Source organism: Sciurus carolinensis, chromosome 7, assembly GCF_902686445.1.
Source record: "Sciurus carolinensis chromosome 7, mSciCar1.2, whole genome shotgun sequence".
NCBI classification, from domain to species: domain Eukaryota; kingdom Metazoa; phylum Chordata; class Mammalia; order Rodentia; family Sciuridae; genus Sciurus; species Sciurus carolinensis.
This window is the reverse complement of record NC_062219.1, coordinates 37628708-37647145: the sequence shown is the minus strand read 5'-3', so window position 1 is coordinate 37647145 and position 18438 is coordinate 37628708. Positions and strand designations below refer to the sequence as shown.

Sequence of the window (18438 nt, the reverse complement as noted above, 5' to 3'; positions counted from 1 at the left end):
GTCATAAACATTCCATAGATTCACACATATTCTCCAGGTTGAGATACTAGGTGTGAACTAAAGTAGCAGAGGGCATCAGCAGGGGTGGTTGGTGAGAAGGAGGCTGAGTAGAATACATGTATTACAAAGAAAGATGAGCACATCCATTCATTTCTGACAGTTGCTAATACTTTGAGAAGATATGGTCCAAACTGGGAAAAAAAAAAAAAAAAATTTTTTTTTCTTTTTTGCAGTATGGGGGATTGAACCGAGGAATGTTTAACCACTGAGCTACATCCCCACCCATTTTTATTTTTTATGTTGAGACAGAGTCTCTCTAAGCTGCCCAGGCTGGACTTGAATTTTCGAACATCCTGCCTCGGCCTCCCACTCCAAATGAAAATTTTTGAGTAGTACACTTGACAATGTTACCAAATACATTTTTATGACCTTTGAAATATTAGAACTCAGCCACAACACTAAGTTTTTAAAGATAAGCAGTAAAATTCCCACATTTTTAGTTTATAAATAGTATGTGGAATAATTCATGAAGGCTCACTTTTTAGGGAACAGTAATATTCATTTCATATGTTAGTCATGAATTTCATGAACAAAATTTGACTGAATTGAAACACACCCTTTTACATCAAGTAAGAATCATAATAAATTTACATCATTATCTCACAGATCATTAAGACCCAACATCTAGTTCAAAATGTGTTAAGGAAATGTGTTTAGGTCAAGAAATTTTCAACGTGTACATTAATGAGATTTCAACATGTAAATTAATCTGATTCTGTTGCCAGGAGTTTTGTGATCTAACCTAATTTGGTGGTAGGAATTCAAAATTAAGAACTTTTACTCTGAAAAAAGAAACATTGAAACTGCTTATTTCAGATGAACTTTTAAACGTAAAGCAGGTATTCAAGAGAAGTACACCCATATTAAAGAATAATAAACTTAAAATATTTATCTAATGTAAATTGTTATACCTTGTTATGTGTTTAAAATGTTACATATATAGGAAATTCTGTACTTTTAAAATAAGTATATTTTAAATATTGCACATAGCTTAACAAAATCTTTGGGACCTTTCTCCAGTATGTATTTTTAATTGTTCTCTTAAGACTGATTACTTACTAAAAGAAGGCATCCTAGTATGCAGTATTCATTATCTCTAAAAGTTACTTGTGGGCTCCAGCAAATGTCCCTTTTTAACGCAAACAAGGATTCCAGGCTGGGTTTCACAGCAGGGGAAGTCAAGAGGTGGGAGGGAGTTTATTGGGTAAAAGGGTTATAGAAAGTTGTCAGCCCAGAGAGCCAAAATTCAAAATTTCGGATTCTGAATCTTCAATGATACTATTTAAATGACAGTAGGGGAAAAATAAAACCTGCAAAAAAGGCCTATTGCTTAAGCAGACAATGAAAATATAGATTCTAAAAAATAGTGATTTTTGACGTTTCTGATGTTTGCTATAAGATGAAGTGATTTATAATAGGACTATATTCAAAACAGTGGGATTTTTAAAGCAAAGATCTGCAAAGTTCTTTCCCTCATTTTTGGTATTATGTATGACAATATAAAAACATTTAATAATTTCATTGGGGTTTCAAAAAATGCAATGATTGTTTAATGATAAAACAATATTTCTAAATTAGATGTAAATGATATATTATACAGTAGGCGCCTCTTATCCAAGGTTTCACTTCCTGTGGTCTGTTATCCACAGTCAATTACAGTCCAAAAGTATTAAATGAAAAATTCCAGAAGTAAACAAATTCTGGGCCATGCTGAGCAGCATGATGGAATTTCACTATGTCCTGCTCCAAACACTCAGGACACAAGTCATCCTTTTGCCCAACTTGTTCATGTTTTTTAAGTTTCTTTTATCCATGCCTGTCTGCCAGTCTGTTAAACTGCCATCTCAGGCATCCTGGTGTCCAGTGCTTGTGTTCCCACAGGGGCTTCAAACACACCGCATCAGGATGCCTGTCATTCACCTCACTCCGCCTCTGGATGCATCATCTCACACCATCACAGGAAGGGTGAGCACAGTACAATGAAACAATTGGAGAAAGGGACAGACAAAGGCCACATTCATGGAACTTTTATTACAATATATTGTTATAATTCTTCTATTATTGTTGTTGTTAATCTGTGCTTAATTTGCAAATTAAACTTCCTCATGGTTAAGTATATAGCAGAAAACTATAGTGTACATATAGGATTATGTTCAGGGTTGGTACATAATTTCAGGTATCCCCTGGGAGTCTTGAAACATATTTTGCAGAGAAGTAGGGACTGCTGCATAAATAAGTTTGAAATTACATGTATCATACTTCTATATGTTAGAGGGAGTAAAAATACTGAAAAATAATTTGGCTCATAGCACTAAAAAAGAAGAGGAAAGAGAGTGATAACTGAACTATGGTGCTGACATAAAACATCTATTCCAAAATGCCCTCAGGTTCTGATAAGCAACTTGCTGACCCAGGAAATTCAAATTTTAAGAGGTTAAATAAGTTGGCTGCAAACCTTGAATTTAAGAAAACTCCTCTGTTTGAAAGTTAGTCCACATCTGGACACTTGCCTTGCCTCGCTTTTTCTACTCAGTAACTCCAGTAGGAAATAAAACAAGGATGGAGTGTCATGAGCTCTGTTGAGAAACACCACAGAAGCAGAAGGTCCCTGGTTAAGAGCCTCAATATCCTCATCGGCAAAAAGGGGGTAAGAATAGAGTTTATAGACACGACACTCTTAACTTAGAAATGTGCCTGGCATATAGAAGTGCTCATGGAATTTTAGTGAACATTATTCTTACTGTTTTAAAAAAAAAGTCATCTTCACCTTGATTACTGCAGCAGGATTTTATTTGGGAGCTGAGTACCCAGGAAGGAGAAATGTGATAACCTAACCTAGGAAGTTTTAGACCAAGGAAAGTTTTCTTCAAGAGGTCATGTGACCAGAGAATTAAACACTTAAGTCTGACTTAGGGCAAGGGATTCTAGAGACCGTATTCTAGGTAAGTATGGCAAATAGATGTCATTGGTCGACATTATGGTGGAGGAAGTGCAGGGATGAGTAGGAAGACAAGCATAATGGCAGCAGAGTTGAGGAAGCAAGTGGATGACAGGTCACCATGAAAGTCATGCTAAAAATCTTCTGTTTAATACTAACCCCTAAAATTTGCATTCAGTGTCTTCTCATTTCTGAATTCCCAGAAGAACATGATATAAATATATGACATCTCTTAAATTGACTTTTTCCCCACATGCTGACAAAATGTAATTCCAATCTTAACAGATTTTAATGATCAACTCTATCTTTGCAAAAAATAAGTTCAAGATACTGTCCTAAATTAACAATAGGTAGGAGAGTATATAAGGATATGTTGAATTCTTTTTCTTTTTCTTTTCTTTTGGTACCAAGGTTTGAACCCAAGGGAACTGAACCACTGAATCACATCCTCAGATTTTTATTTTATTTCATTTTTAGACAGAGACTTGCTAAATTACTTAGGGCCTCTCTCAGTTGCTGAAGCTGGTTTTGAACTTGCAATACTATTGCCTCAACCTCCCAACTCGCTGGATTACAGGTGTGAACCTTTGAATAATTAGTCAAAAACATCTTCGAAGTTAAATAGAAAACAATAGAATTTATTCACATTTAAAGTAAGAGAATAGCTAATTCAGGTAGCCAAAAATATCAATTTAGAGGAATGAAGTCTTTGCCTATTTAAAAAAAAAGAAGAAGAAGGAAGAGATGTCTATTCTCTGATATTTTTACTACATTTCTTAAAATTATGGCAAAGGGTATATCTATTTTATTAAAAAGCAAGCAAAAAAGAGCAAAAAGTTTGGATATGTTTTTCAAGTCAATCTGCTTGGTAATAATATAACTGAGAAGGACATTTGGCCTTGATGACTTTCAGCTGTGTCTTTCACCACTGGGTCAGGCTGTCCTGTGTTTATACAGTCCACAGTTCAAAGGCCTTTAAATATGTATCTACATAACAGATCACATTGCTATTTTTAAAAAATAATACTGTAGTAATTCCCCTCCCTTGCAACTTTTCTCCAGTGATATATTCATTAAAAAGAACAAATGTTGAAATTTTTGTCCTGTCTACATAAAAACCAAGTCCAACTGCAGATTTAAAAATCATCAGATTAACCCCTTTCCACACCATTTGTGCTTTTCTGAAGGTAAAAGCCATCAACTTCCAATTGAATTTCATTTTACAAGTAAAGGTATTGTAAGAAAATTCATCTTTCAAATAGGATATTTATTTGATTGGCTGAAGTCATAGAATTATTTAGTCCTCAGTCTAGAATGTGGGATACATTTTTAACTTTGGGGGAAAAATTATAACCTAGTTTATCTTGGGATGTGTAACCGCTTAAAGCTCAATGGCTCCCCTTAGTGACACTTTGTAGGAACTTCACAAAGAAACCCTTTAAAAACCTGTGGACAGACCATTTCTGACTCACTCACATTCATAATTTAAGTAATGCTTGATAAATGAATTAAATTCTTATTCTAGGGAAGACAACCCTTTTATTAATAACCACGGTGTGTTTAAAAGGACATTGAAAATGTTCTAAGATTGATATTTTCACTTGGAATTAAAATATATACTTGGGAAAAATAATTCAGGATCATTTTCTTCTCTTTGTTATTTTTATATGTTCATTCTTTTCTGCTCATATTGGCATTTTAACAGACAATTGGTAAAGAAAAATTCTGCAAGGAATTTTTATATCATAACTGGGTGCCTATTCAAATGTACATAATTAGAAGTTTCCCTAAAAATTAGTGGGAATAGTAAGTCAAACTTACTATCCATTAAATGAAAAATATCCATTAGGAAAATTAAGTCAAGTGAGTAACCATGCAATTTGAAATAAATTTTAATTGTATGTATTTTAGGAAAATGGGTATTCTTAATTGCTCGACAGATATAGTTCTTGATGAGAACGCACATAAGAACAAACTGGAGGTGATCTTATTAATTTCAAGGACCTGGACCCCTTATAAAAATTACAAATCATAATCTTCAGAGGTTGAATCAAGGAATCCATATTTTTAAATCTTATCTGTTTGCAACCTGATCTGTGGAATAGCCTAGAAAGTGCTTACGTAAAAGATTATATATGCTTGTATTAATGGAATAATTTCGAAGACTCAAAAATGTCCATTATCCATTCACTTATGTAATGGTAGTGTGCAACAAAGTCATAAATAATAATGCCTTCATGGTCTACATAAAGATTTTAGCTACTCTTTCAAAAGTTGAAGCTCAAATATAAATATTAGTCACTGACTATATTTCCTAAATGGATTCTTATTACTTAGAGCAATTTTCTGGAAAAAGGTAACAAAACTACATATCAGAATATTCCTTGGTCTTTTATAAACCAGTCATAGAACCATCAAAACTCCACCCCGCTGTCAGATTCTGATACTTGCCCTTCTCCAGTTTTCAGTGCCATTGGTCCTCAGGAAAAATTCCCAACTTGGCAATTGACCCCTGTATATCCTTCCAGGTCTCTCAGTAATATCCTATATATAGACTCTGATCAAATGGAGGAAGTCTACTTCCAGTGCTGCAGAGTACACTGTCCTTGCATGCCTTCATGCTGTTATACTGTTCACTGCCTAGATTGCCCTTCTACTTCAGTAGCCTGCAAATTCTTACATGTTTTTAAGGCTCAACTTGAACATCATCTCACTTTTTTCAGTCTCTGTTGGAAGAGTTTAATGCTTTCCCCTTTGTGTTCCAAATGGATCTCCTGCATATCTCTATGTTGGCATAGGTGTGTGACTAATGTGTTGATCGCCCTATCTCACTTGTATCCCCAGGATTTAGCATATTTTTGGCATGTAGAAGGGGCTTAATTCATGTTTATTCAATGAGTTAGTAATTTTAGCTTTCATTTGTCCAATGATTAGTATGTCAGTCACATATTAATCAAGTGTTCTACAAACATCTAATTTAATCCTTACAAAGTTTAGGAATTATGAATGATTATTCATAGTTAAAATTTCAATTAATCCTGAGAAATATCAGAAACTTGCCAAAGGTCACCCAACTATTGGTGGCAGACTTAGAAATTGAACACAGTGTTTTTTCTGACCCTAAAGACAGTGTTTCTAAATCTTACATCATAGTGTTTCCCTGAAAGGACTGTTTTAGTCTGTTTTCTGCTGCTATAACAATACCATAGACTGGATAAATTGTATAGAATAGAAGATTACTTGGCTCATGTTTCTGGAAGTGGAGAAATCCAAGACCATGGCACAAGCATCTGATGAAGACCTTCTTGCTGCATCACAACCTGGTGGAAGGACAAGAAAGAATGCGTAGGACAGAGAAAATTGGTGGAATTCATCCTTTTTATCAGGAACTCATTCCTGCAAAAACCCACTTGCAGAACAGTATTAATCTATTCATGGGAACAGAGTCCTCATCACCCTCATGACTGGAACACCAAGGGAGGATGAACATTCTGTTATGCTCTGGAATACTGCACAGCCCAGTTCAGGCACACATGTGTCTATGCACACTACACACGTGCATTCAAAACACATATATGGTGCATTTTTTTTTTATAACTGGAAGGCTTAATTTTCAAAAATGTTGTTTTAAAAAGTCATAGAATAACTATTAACCACATCAATGAAAAGTCATCAAGTCTCCAAAATAGAAAAAGAAGTCCCCTTTAATGAAAACCTTACAAAATCACCCTAAATTGCACATGATTTTTAATAGACTACAGTCACTCTTTCACATTTCTATTTTATTTCTTGGATAGGAAGAAAATATATTATTTATGCAGAGGGGTAGTTAGCATTTCCAACCACTAACACATGGCCTGTAAAATACAATAATAATAATTCCATTTTTCTATTGCACAATCACCCTCTCTTGGGCAGCAACAGTGTACAATGTGTTAGTTTCCTGTTACTTCACCAGATCCTCCCCTTTCACTCACTGCCCAGACTAAATAGTTTTTCCTTGGGTAATAAAGCTATAATACTGAGTTTCGAGGTACTTCCAAAAATGTTTCTGCCTGTCTTAAGAAATAATCATATCAGCTTGCTAATAAGCAGATATGTTCTGCAAGTTGAGCATATTGTCATAACTGGCTAAAAAACATATAAATCAATCTTCAACCAAGAAAGAAACAATATATTTCTTAAGTTTCTAAAACACTATGTTTGGGATCACAGCTGTAACATGTTGGATCATCATCAAGAGAACAATGTCAAACACTGAACTTCTGGATGATTTCCATAAAAATAACATTTTGTTTGGGGTCAGTAGTTTTTACAAAACTTTGGAATGATTTTCATTGACAACTTTTTTAGAACTGAACTTGAACACCTCCAAAATATGCCTCAAAATGGAAATATTATGTAATCCAGTATTTGCAGCCATCTCCTTCTGAGAAATAAGCACTCCTATAAAAACCAGCATTTCTCTTTTTCAGTTTGTGTAGCTTTATAAATTATGCTGCATATTCAAGAAGTAATTTTACTTTAAATTTACTCTCCAATTTTCTCTGTTTAGTTACCATGTTCAAGTCAAATGTAGTCATTAAATCAAACATGAAAAAGAAGCCCTGGATTCTATCTGTAGAAATATTACCAACATAGCAATATTCTTTACAGAATATTGGAATAATGGAAATGGCAAATCTGTGGACAAGTAGTTCAACTTAGAAGTGATAGTTGACTCTAGTTCTTTTGTTCATCTCTATATATCCCAAATAATATGATATTTGCTTTACCCCCATATGAATTCTCATTTTTATTAACTGTTCTTCTAGAGTTAGAAATTCAAAGATGTGTTATGTTGAGCCCAACAAGAAAAATTTTCATAAAGTAATTGGAGCGTTTTGTAAATATAATCTCCTGACAAAGCTACTTATGACATAAAATCATTAATCCAAGGAGACTATTGGCCTAGGATATGTATGCAGTATTAATAACACTGCTCCCTAGGATTTGGTAACCAGAGCTCAGAAAAAGAAGGGCCAAACCACTGAATTCAATATTTGCAGCCTGTTTCAGGACATGAAAATTCTTTGGTTTTCTCATTCAAATAGTTTTTCCAAAATAATTATGTCCAAAGTGACTTATTGGAGATAGATCGATTTTAAATTTTACACTGTTCAGTGTACCAGGCTATACATTCAGTATCTGTTGCACATCGAGGGATAGTTGGTTCCTAGTTTCCATTTACTATGATAATGATTTGAGTATAAGTAATTTCTCCTTGGGATATATTGTTAATGAGTGTTACTAAAACCATGCCATCGTTGATTATACATATGAAATGTTTGCATAGTAAAGCATATAATTAATTCACTTTTTAGAAACAAATGAAAATAATACATCCAATTTGGTGTCAGGCTCATATAGTTTGATTAAATTACCATCTGTAAAATTCTCAGAGGTTCTCTACTGACAATTGAATAAAATTCAGTGCTTTACCCTTGCTGGCTACAATATGTCTTCCCACATGAAAAAGGCATTTTGTTCCTCTTGTGAAAAATATCTCACAGTGAATCTGAAGTACATCTACGCTTCTATGCTTCATTCAAATCCAGTTCAATGTTGGGAGTCTCCGTGGAATCCAGAATATATCCAATAAATATCTACTTATTTGGTCCATAGAAATAAGAAATCCCCTGCCCTTTTGGCTTATACCACATGATTATTGAAAAGTTATCAATAGCATCCTAATACATAGAGGAATTGAAGTGTAAATTAATTTCAAAATGCAAATATTTGTGTTAATATAAAATACAGTTATCCTGGTACTCATTGTGAAAATTATTTCCATATTTGTTATGATAATCAATTATTTTCTCTTGGAGGGCGTGCAAACATTCTGACAGATTGCAAATATATACCATTTACTTGAAAATTTTTAAATACAAAATGGTGTCTTAAAGAGGAGCAAAATAAAATATTCATATTAATAAACATTTTAAGTGGTAAGAAATGTATTTGAAATTTTCTATTTATTAACTATACATAAGTAACCTACAAAATAAACCTCAAACTTATAGGAATAGAACTCTGTAGTATTCAAACTATCATATATTAGTTGTGTCATTATATTATATATGCATTTCATATTTACATTGTTGGGAATATTGCAAGGACTTAAAAAGTAGTTGAATGGATGATGTAAAGAGTAGATATTTGCTATCAATGGGTTTGGTATGCTCAAGTGTAATGCGAGTCATTTTTTAAAACTTGTGATAACCTAGTAGAACATAATTGAATATAATTTTTAAAGGAATGTCCTTTCATTTCAGGAAAAAAAGGAAGAGAGAGGAAAAGGAAAAAACCTAATAAAGAAGAAAGTAAGGAAGCTATCCCTGACAACAAAGGTCTGGAATCCAGTAGAGAAACCCCAGAACAACGAGAAAACAAAGACAAACCACAGCAGAAGAAGCGAAAAGTTCAAGAAAAACCACAGAAATCGGTATCAGTCAGCACCGTACACTAGATGTTCCCATGAGATTATTGTAGACTCATGATGCTGCTATTCAGCCAGATGCCCAGGACAGGTGTTCTAGCCATTAGGACAACAAATGGACTACATATCTGTTATTGCTCTGTCTAAACAACATTCCAAATAGTTGCTATATTCTTCATGTGAGCATAGTTAACAACAAAGAGCCAAAAGTTCAAAGAAGGGATACTTTTGAATGGTTATCTTATGTGCTTCTAAGCATTTTTAAAACACAAGAAAATTTTGTTCATTATTATCAATAAGCTATCATTAATGCAATGATGATATCTGGAGAAGAAACCTCTTTTCCCTACAAAAAATATTTTCGAAGCTATTATTTTAAGAAGCAGAAGATAATTCTGAAAATTCAAAGACGCAGTGTCCCTTGAAAACAAAGACAAGACCAGGGGGAGAGAAACAACGTTCTAAGACAGTGTGGTTTTGTTCAGGAGATCTAGAGAATGCTCAGTATTAGGGCCTGGCATTTGGAATCATAGAATCTATCATCACAGAAACAACTGTTTTAAGATTACTTCTATTGTCCACATCCTGTACTTCTGCAAGAAACACGAGAGTGCATACCAGAGTTAAATATACTGTATGGGATTGGAGGAAGGCAAAATGTGGAAGAAATCATAGAGTTGGAGATTACTTTTGTGCTTTCCAAAACTGTGAAGGGTTGTGATCTCCTGGAACAGGTCTCCAATCTGTCAGCACTGTGTGGTTTAGCCTCTGCTACCCCTTGGATTATATAAATCTGTAAACGTGTGCCTGTAACTTTCTTCCAAAAACAAAATCATACTTATTAGAAGAAAACTCTGATGTCATAGAAAACAAAAAATAGAGCAAGGAGATTATGACATGTTTGCAAAGTCATGTGTTTTATTTCTCTCTCAATGAGGGAAAAACAATTTTATTACCTGCTTAATGGTCCACCTGAAACTACAAGGGATACTACTTTCTAACAAGGTGTATCTAGTAGGGGAGAAAGCCACCACAATAAATATATTTGTTCATAGTTTTTAAAGTTTGGTTCACTTTGTTTTATAGTTTGTTTTATTGTGTAGTTGTTACTCAGAGACTTGAAAAATCTGCTAAATCAGAGAAGCTGTGACCTGTGTAATCCAAAGCATATAATGTTTCTCAGTGTCTTCCTTTTGCATCCATCTCTATCTGAGCCAGTGAAGACTTACTTATGGGGTATAGGAGATACTTATTCACCTTTTCTTTTTATCTTAATAAATCAACACAATTAGATTTGGTCACATGAGCTTACCTAAATGATCTCAACCGCTCCCTCTTCATTGCCTAGAAATGAGCATCTTTTCTTATATGTTGTTTCCTCCTGCATCTTCAGTATTTAACCTTCTCTTCTCCATATCTTCTCAGTCTGTGGATCTCTTTTGGGACTTGAAGTCACCCTAGCTGAAGCCTTAACCAGTGTTTCACAGAGGATCCATCCAGCCCAGTCCAGGAGGAGGCCTCTCAGAGTGTGCACTACAAAATCTTATGACCCTCAGGCTTCCTGCTGTAATGGAAGGACATGTCTGCCATGCTTCCTAGTTCTCTCAAGATCACTACTTTCTGAAGAATCAGTGAATCTGCTGCTGTCTCTCTATCTCTGGGCCCTGTTCTCCACTAACTGTACTGCTCATATGGACTGCTTGGTTTACTTGGTTTTCCACTTCTAAGATATAAAACTTTAAAATGATGTATTCCTTGCTTCTTCTTACTCTGGTCCTTCTTTACACAACATAATTATTTCAACGAATTTGATCTGTTCCCTATGTCCCTATGTATAAAGTAATTCTAATATTATTTTTAACTAAAGTTTAGATTACCAAGGGGACACAAACATTATCCTGCAGAATTATTTTAGGTAGAAGCTTTGTCCCCATGTTTTAAAACTTTTGGATGGTATCAAACACCATTTTTGTGCTTGAGAATAAGTAGCCAGACTGCTTTTATATCTCTGTTGATATTTCTCATCGTCTTTATTCTTTCAACAAGTACTTATTAGGAAGATCTATATCTGCATATGCAATGCTGGTAAAGGAGTAAACCAGGACATAACAATGGTGGCAAAGGACCATCATGACTTCCCTTGTGGTCCTCTAGACCATGGCAGAAGATCTAAATTCTTCATACAAAACCTGAATAAAAATACCAAGGAAAAGTATTGAAAGCTAGCATTAATCTTCATATGTTGGGTGAAATATTCATGAAGACAAAGATAACATTAATTTTAACTGTAATTCTCAATCTACCCTAATAGATCCTTAGGCACATGAAATCTTATAATATTCAAACTAGAAACCCTCAAAACTGAGTAAAAACTCATTAACAGCTTTCTGTTTCATATGGTAAAGTTCCCATATGAATCACACTTTCCATGAGAACAGACAGTGAATACATTCTTGATACAATGAGAAATGAGAGAAAGTAGCAACATTAATTTGTGAGTGTCTGATCGATGCCCCTAACCTGGTCATCAAATTCTGCTTTATAACCAAAGGGTGGTCTCTGTTCTGTCATCAGAAGATTTATGTTGCAGTCCCAGGTGTGTAACCATTGATAAGTCACATAAATTATCTGGGTTCCCATTTCTCATGTGCAATGAAAAAGAGTGGGACAGGAAATGATCACTGTAGTCTCAGGGAAGAGAACATTTGACCCTTGTCCCATTTCAGGTTAATGTCCCATGAGTCCTCCATAGCAACAGTGTTCTTTGGAAATTATCCTAATCCTACTTCTCAAAGTGGAAGGGTACAGACTGTCAGAGAATAAAGATTGAACTCTGCTACTCTGATGTTATTAAGTTATAAGTGGTTCATATTAATGATAATACAAATACAGGACCAGAAAAACATAGGGAGGAAACAGGGTACATAAATACAAGTAATGCCAAGAATAGGGGTAGATTCCCACAAATGAAGGTGGTAAAGAAAATGAGAAGTAAACAAGTTAGACAGTCTATGTGAATGCTAGAATTGGGTTATTAACTGGTTGTAATTTGTGTGACCTTGGGCAAATTGTGGGTCTCTCAGAGCCTCCTTCTTCATCTGTAAAATAGAGGTGGCAATGCTTCATTACAAGATTGTAATGAGAATTAGAAGTTTCATCACTCAATATAATAACATCTCTTCTGCAGACAAATAAATTAAAAAGTCATACATATAAATTAATTCTATTTCCTGAATAATGATATGTGATAGTACCCATATAAGTGTACATATGTGATCATTTCAAGGAGCATATGTAAGAATCACAAAAATGAAATGAGTAATAGCAACTCACAGGTAAATCCCAGTTTACAATTTGTCTTGAAACTTCTCGAAATTAAGATACTACTTATTCTTAAGAATCTGCATTTTTATAAATGGGCTAAGTAAAGACACTCCATCTTTCCCATGATATATTTTAATAACAAAGGAAATGACTAGATTCTTTCTCAACACAACTGCAACTTTACTGGACAAAATAGAGTAGAAGTCTTCTATCAAAGGCTAATTTGTTAGAGGATGCTACTTCTTGTAATTCAAAGGGAGTTTGTCTGGAGTCTGTTAGCTATTAAAAGAATAAGATCTGGGGGTCAAATCAATTGAGAATTTTCCCATTTCGAGTATTTCACCTAACTAGCTTAGTAGATTAGTAACATTTCATTTCTAGGTTATTTAGTAAAAAGAGAATCAAAATAAATGGCTAGATTTCTTTTATGCTACCCAGTTGTCCTTTCACCATACTTTGTTATAATTATGTCAAGAGCCATCTGAAGGGGTTACTGATATCCTTGTTTTACAAATGAGGAAACTGAGACATAGAAAAGTACACAAAGTCACAACTACAAACCAGTGACCCTGGATGTCCCACTGAGCACTGGCCAATTCCCAAGACTGTGTTTCTTTCCAGTGATCATATCCCTTAAAATATTCATTTTTAGTTCAGAAACAACCTATGATATTAAATATTAAAGTGCTTTCCCATGATCTGGAATAATAACCTCATGAAGCAGCCAGAGAAGACAATCTTACAGGTCTTAACCAGGATAAGACTTAGCCTGGAACCTGAACCTGAAACGTGACCCCCAATGTATGTGTGTAGAGATCTGTGTAAATGAGTGTGTGACAGCTTTGAGGAACCTGTGGGTGAGTAGGGCCCTTGGATTGAAAGGGACATAAATGCATTGGGAGGTGAGAGGAATTAATGAGAGAAATGAGATTTTGCCATTAGAGAAAGACCAAAGTTCACACCAGGAAAGCTGAACCCTTCGGAAATCTTGGATTTCTGTAGCCCTTTATGACTTTGGAATAGCCCTCAGTTCATTTCTCTTCTAGTATGCAAACAAGGTGTTTATCAGCACTGTCCCTTTTCCCTTGAGTCATTATTCAGAATTGCACTGATCTGGAAGGAAGCGTTAACACATTTCCACTTTTGGAACAGACGAAGCTCCTTCCTTCCTACCTTGCCTCACTTTCTGACAGCTACTTTCAGACATTTAATATCAGGACTTTAGTTGTTAACATCTCTTCTCACCCATTCTGTTTCTCAAATAATTCAGAAGCCAACATATGCATCACATAAATAGTTAACAGAAAATAAAGTGAAGAGGAAGGAAGGGAAGGAGGGAGGGAAGGAGGAAGAAAAGGAAGGAAAACAGAGGGAAGGAGCAGGAGGGAGGAACCCCCTAAATAGTAACTACTTTAACATTAAAATACAATTGTAGGAGAAACTCAATAAGTAGGAAAATTCCACTAACTGCAAAATCAACAACATTTAAATTTCAGAAGACAAAATCACATGACTATAAAATAATCTGATATGTAAACAGTTTGCAAAATGCTTATACTTCTGTATCTGCAGTTGTGTGCAATGAAAATTATTCAAAACGATGTTGAGATAATCCAAGACTGAATCATCTACTAAAGATTAAGCTTTAAACACAGAGAAATGGAAAATACGTATTAGAAAAGTTTTTAAACATAGTTGAATAGTAATTTTGATTACCAAAATGTTCTGGCCAATTGAAGTTTAATAGAGACATTACCTTTTGCACTATTAATATCAGTTGAAATTTTAGCTACTCCTAACTTCTGTCAAAAATACATTTCAAGCAAGAGTTAGATTTTTAAAGTCAATGTAATAACTCTTTTAGAAAACATTTTAGAGATATCTGTCTTCATAATAAAATCTAAAATAACCCTACATATTGTAAATGCTTTGAAATTATAGAGTATAATAAATACATAAGGTATTATTTTCACTAGCCAGTTGCTAGTTACTATAAGAGATTGTGTTCCTTTCCCCATTCCTCAAACTCTACTTTCATTGGAGATTTTAACCTTAGAGAAAATTATCCAAATCCTTCCCAAAAAGGAATCAATGGAAGTAATAATAACTGCAGCAATCACATGTTTAAGAACACAGTAATGCAACCTTTCTTCTGGTGTATTTCTTCTGCAGCTGTTGGCATTGGAGCTACATTAAAGATGTCCTTGAGAAGCAATTTCACCTTGTAAATATTATATATTTCATCTTCTATATTTACTTGGTAAATATACCCAAATACAATAAAATAAGCTCATACTAAATCTTGTATCTTGATCTGGAGATATCTTTGAGTCAGTTAGCTGTTCCCCATAGACCACCCACAGCCCTGATTGGTCCCAATTTCCCAAAAGGTAAGAAATTCTGCAACAGCTCAGTCAACCATCTGGCTATGATGATCTCAAGGTTTATAAAAAGAAAAAGAAATTCTGATTGCAAAAAGAATGAGATCCTTCCTTTAACTGTTGAAGCTCCTTATTTAACAGCCATGTGCTGTCTGTCCTAGAGAATTCCATGCCAAAAAGAAGGAGAGGGGGAAGAGGAGGGAGAATGAGAGAAAGAGAGGAGAGAGAGAGAGAGAGAGAGCATGCCCCATGCCTTGGGGCTCTGGGTTATTCATGGTAGCCATAGATTCATCCTGGTCTTTGATGCCTCCCTGCTTTGCTTCTATTACTTGGCTTGTTTATGTTTTTTGGTTGACTAGTTAGGGAAAGGAGAAAAAAAAAAAACTATCTCATGACTTAAAAATTATGGGAATAAATTGGAGAAGATATTGTTTGATAAATTCCTCTACCCTTATTATAGAACCAAGGAAAAACTATTGTTTGTAATTCTTAAACCATTAATTAATAAAACAAAACAAAACTGGAAAAACAAAATAAAACATTTGATATTTAACATCCAAGGGATCGTCCTCATGTGGTAACTGTTTAGAAGGTGGTTCAATTTATCACTAGGTTCACTCCTACTGATCTTTTTCCCATAGCAAAAAAAAAAAAAAAATGGTTATGACTCACTTTAGGAACACATCAAATGCTCCAGGAAAATAGATTTTAGTTTTATCCAAACCAGCAGTGAGAATAATTTATAATTTAAAAAAAGACACAGACAAGCAAAGTCACTTTAGGAAAATGACTCAGTTTCATGCCAAAAAGTGCTAGCTTTCTTGATTGCCAGTTTCATTTTAAAAGTTGGAGTTTTCCCATGGCAGGGCAGAAGAATGAATTATTATAGTAAGTCAACATTTCTACTTGTTGACTATGGAATGTTTAAAACAGCTTAATATGAACATATGGAAGGATTAAGAGAACAGAGCTTAATTTGTAGAAATAGATGATCCAAATTCAAAATGGCATTATTTGTAGAAAGGAAGAGGTAATTAGAACATGCTAGTTAGTGTCTCTAGATTTTCCAAATCGACTGTGATCATCAAAATAAATTGTTTGATCATAGACTTTACGGCAGATCTAAGCCACTTGAAATTCAGAGACTATTAGTTTCCTTGCCTCTCTACCCTTTCCACTCCCTACACTCCACTCCCTGCAAAGCTCTGTCAACTCATTAATAGATCAATTAAGACAAAGTTAACAAAGTATAATTAGAAATTAATAAGTTACATAGAGAAATCACTGTAAGAACATCACTTATTTCAAGTTGAATGTACTCACTTTGGAACACAAATAAAAAACCAGTCAGTAGATGCACTTCCCACCCATTAATCAGGTTATTTATATAAACAACCCATCAAGCCATAGATTCTGCCATCCTTAATGTATAGCTAGTTAGTAACAATATTTGAGATGCCAGTAGAGCTATCAGACTAGATTTGAATATCCTCATATACATAGACTACATAATATTCTAAAATTTTCTATCAGGTTTCTAGGTGAAGGTAAAAAGCCTTTGTTAATCTGTAATAACTGATATATCAAACCCAGTACCCACAGTAAATACTGATGTTTTCCATTCTGTTAAAATGAAACGAAAATGTATTACTGCTTTTTTAGATGTTTAACCTTGTAAGTTTTACACCATACCCTCCAAATAAACCAGAAAATGTGAAAATACACATAGTTATGTGTAAATTCACATAGACCAAGAGTGGATTGATCAGCCATTTACAAGAAACTTCCTTATCTGTAACAATAATCAGGACTGAAATACATACTGGACTGGTCAGCAAAATCAAAATCATGATCTGCTATTCCAGCAATGTTTCAAATGACTAAAAATGTAAAATCAACTATTCCTGTGAGGCACATTTCATTTGGAATATCAAATCAGTTATAATAGCTAGTGATTGTCAAAGTGTTAACATGAATCTTCTTCAGAGGTATAAGATTATTTCAGATCCTCAAAGAAAAAGTGGCAGATGATCCTGTTTTTCCTGTGTCACCTGAAACACTAGTAAGTGTTAAGTTATATTAAGTAAATGTTAAACAATATTTTAAGTTAAAAGTCAATTGCGAAGAGTATCAAAAAACAAATCCGTTCCCAAATAACTTCTTAAAGCATGGGAACAACAATAATTTTTTAATGGAGGAAAAGAGTTCATTGCTTTCTAAATTGCAAGTACAACCTTACCGGTAAGTGCTTCAATTAGGGTTCTAAGGATGTCACTCTAGTATTAAGGGAAAACAAAACTCAGTGCTTTCCCCAGTCTTCACAAGCTCTCACAGTGCCAGCTTCTATTTTATAATGCTCCTAGCCTATCCTCCCACAAACTGGATTTCCTAAGCACATTCTGAGGAACTCAATAAAAGTTAAGGAAAAACAACTTTTTTTGAAAAAAGTTATTCTATATTAAAAAATAAATTTTGAAATAAATGCTGTTCAATATTATCAAAATGGCATTGAAACTATCATAATAGAAAAATAGGATAACTTTGCTGACTTCCACAAGTTTTGCACTTTAATGTTGTCTTATTTTGCAGTGTTTTAAAGGGATAACAGAATCTTTAGCACTTGGGGCCCCCAACAACCTTCATCCACAGCACAATCACCTACTGCCTCTTTAGTCTCCAACTAGCCAGGTCTGAGCCTTATTTGAGAAACACCAGTGAGTCTATCAAAATACAATAAAGTGCTCTCTATTCTGGATGTCTTGAGAAATTCTCCAGCTATTCCAGTCTCATCTTTGAAAGGAGCCAGACTTATGAGCAAATGTGCCAAGGTCTATCACCCATCCTGTGTTTCTTTCATTTCCTGTGCAGGGTAACAGCTCCAGGAGCTCAGATATTTCTCACAGGGTAAATCATGTAAAACCCTACAGTATTAAAAAGAAAAAAGAAAAAACAAAGAATAAAACAGAGTTCTCATAAAGAAAGGAAATGAGGAATAATAGAGAACACCCTGGAGGGAACTAGACTCTCTAGTGCTGTGTAGCATACTCACACCCAAAGTAAACTATCTTCACTTGAAGAAGCTGTCCCTCTATAAACTGGCCAATGTGTCTTTAAAATATAAACATCTTGGACTGTCATAATAAACATTGCAAAATAAATACGAAATAACATCTGGAGGCAAAGTTTTGCACAGAGTAGAGAGAGAAAGTCCTAACTTTTCTTAGTACTGTTAATAAAGTATGGATGTCACATTTTTA

General features: G+C 34.4%; 1 protein-coding gene across 2 annotated transcripts in view; it reads left to right on the top strand.

Annotated features, from left to right (window-relative positions):
- The window catches only part of Rspo3 (R-spondin 3), an 81371-nt gene extending 65827 nt beyond the window's left edge, over nucleotides 1-15544 (top strand). Inside the window, exons 5-6 of one of the 2 annotated variants that reach the window (XM_047557039.1) lie at nucleotides 9313-9482; nucleotides 10902-15544. In XM_047557039.1, the coding sequence (XP_047412995.1) occupies nucleotides 9313-9482; nucleotides 10902-10937 (206 nt within the window). In that variant the 3' untranslated portion in view covers nucleotides 10938-15544. Of the gene's footprint in view, nucleotides 1-9312; nucleotides 10540-10901 lie in introns of those variants that run through there. The other variant, XM_047557040.1, reaches the window with a different exon arrangement.
- Nucleotides 15545-18438: the final 2894 nt, after the last annotated feature.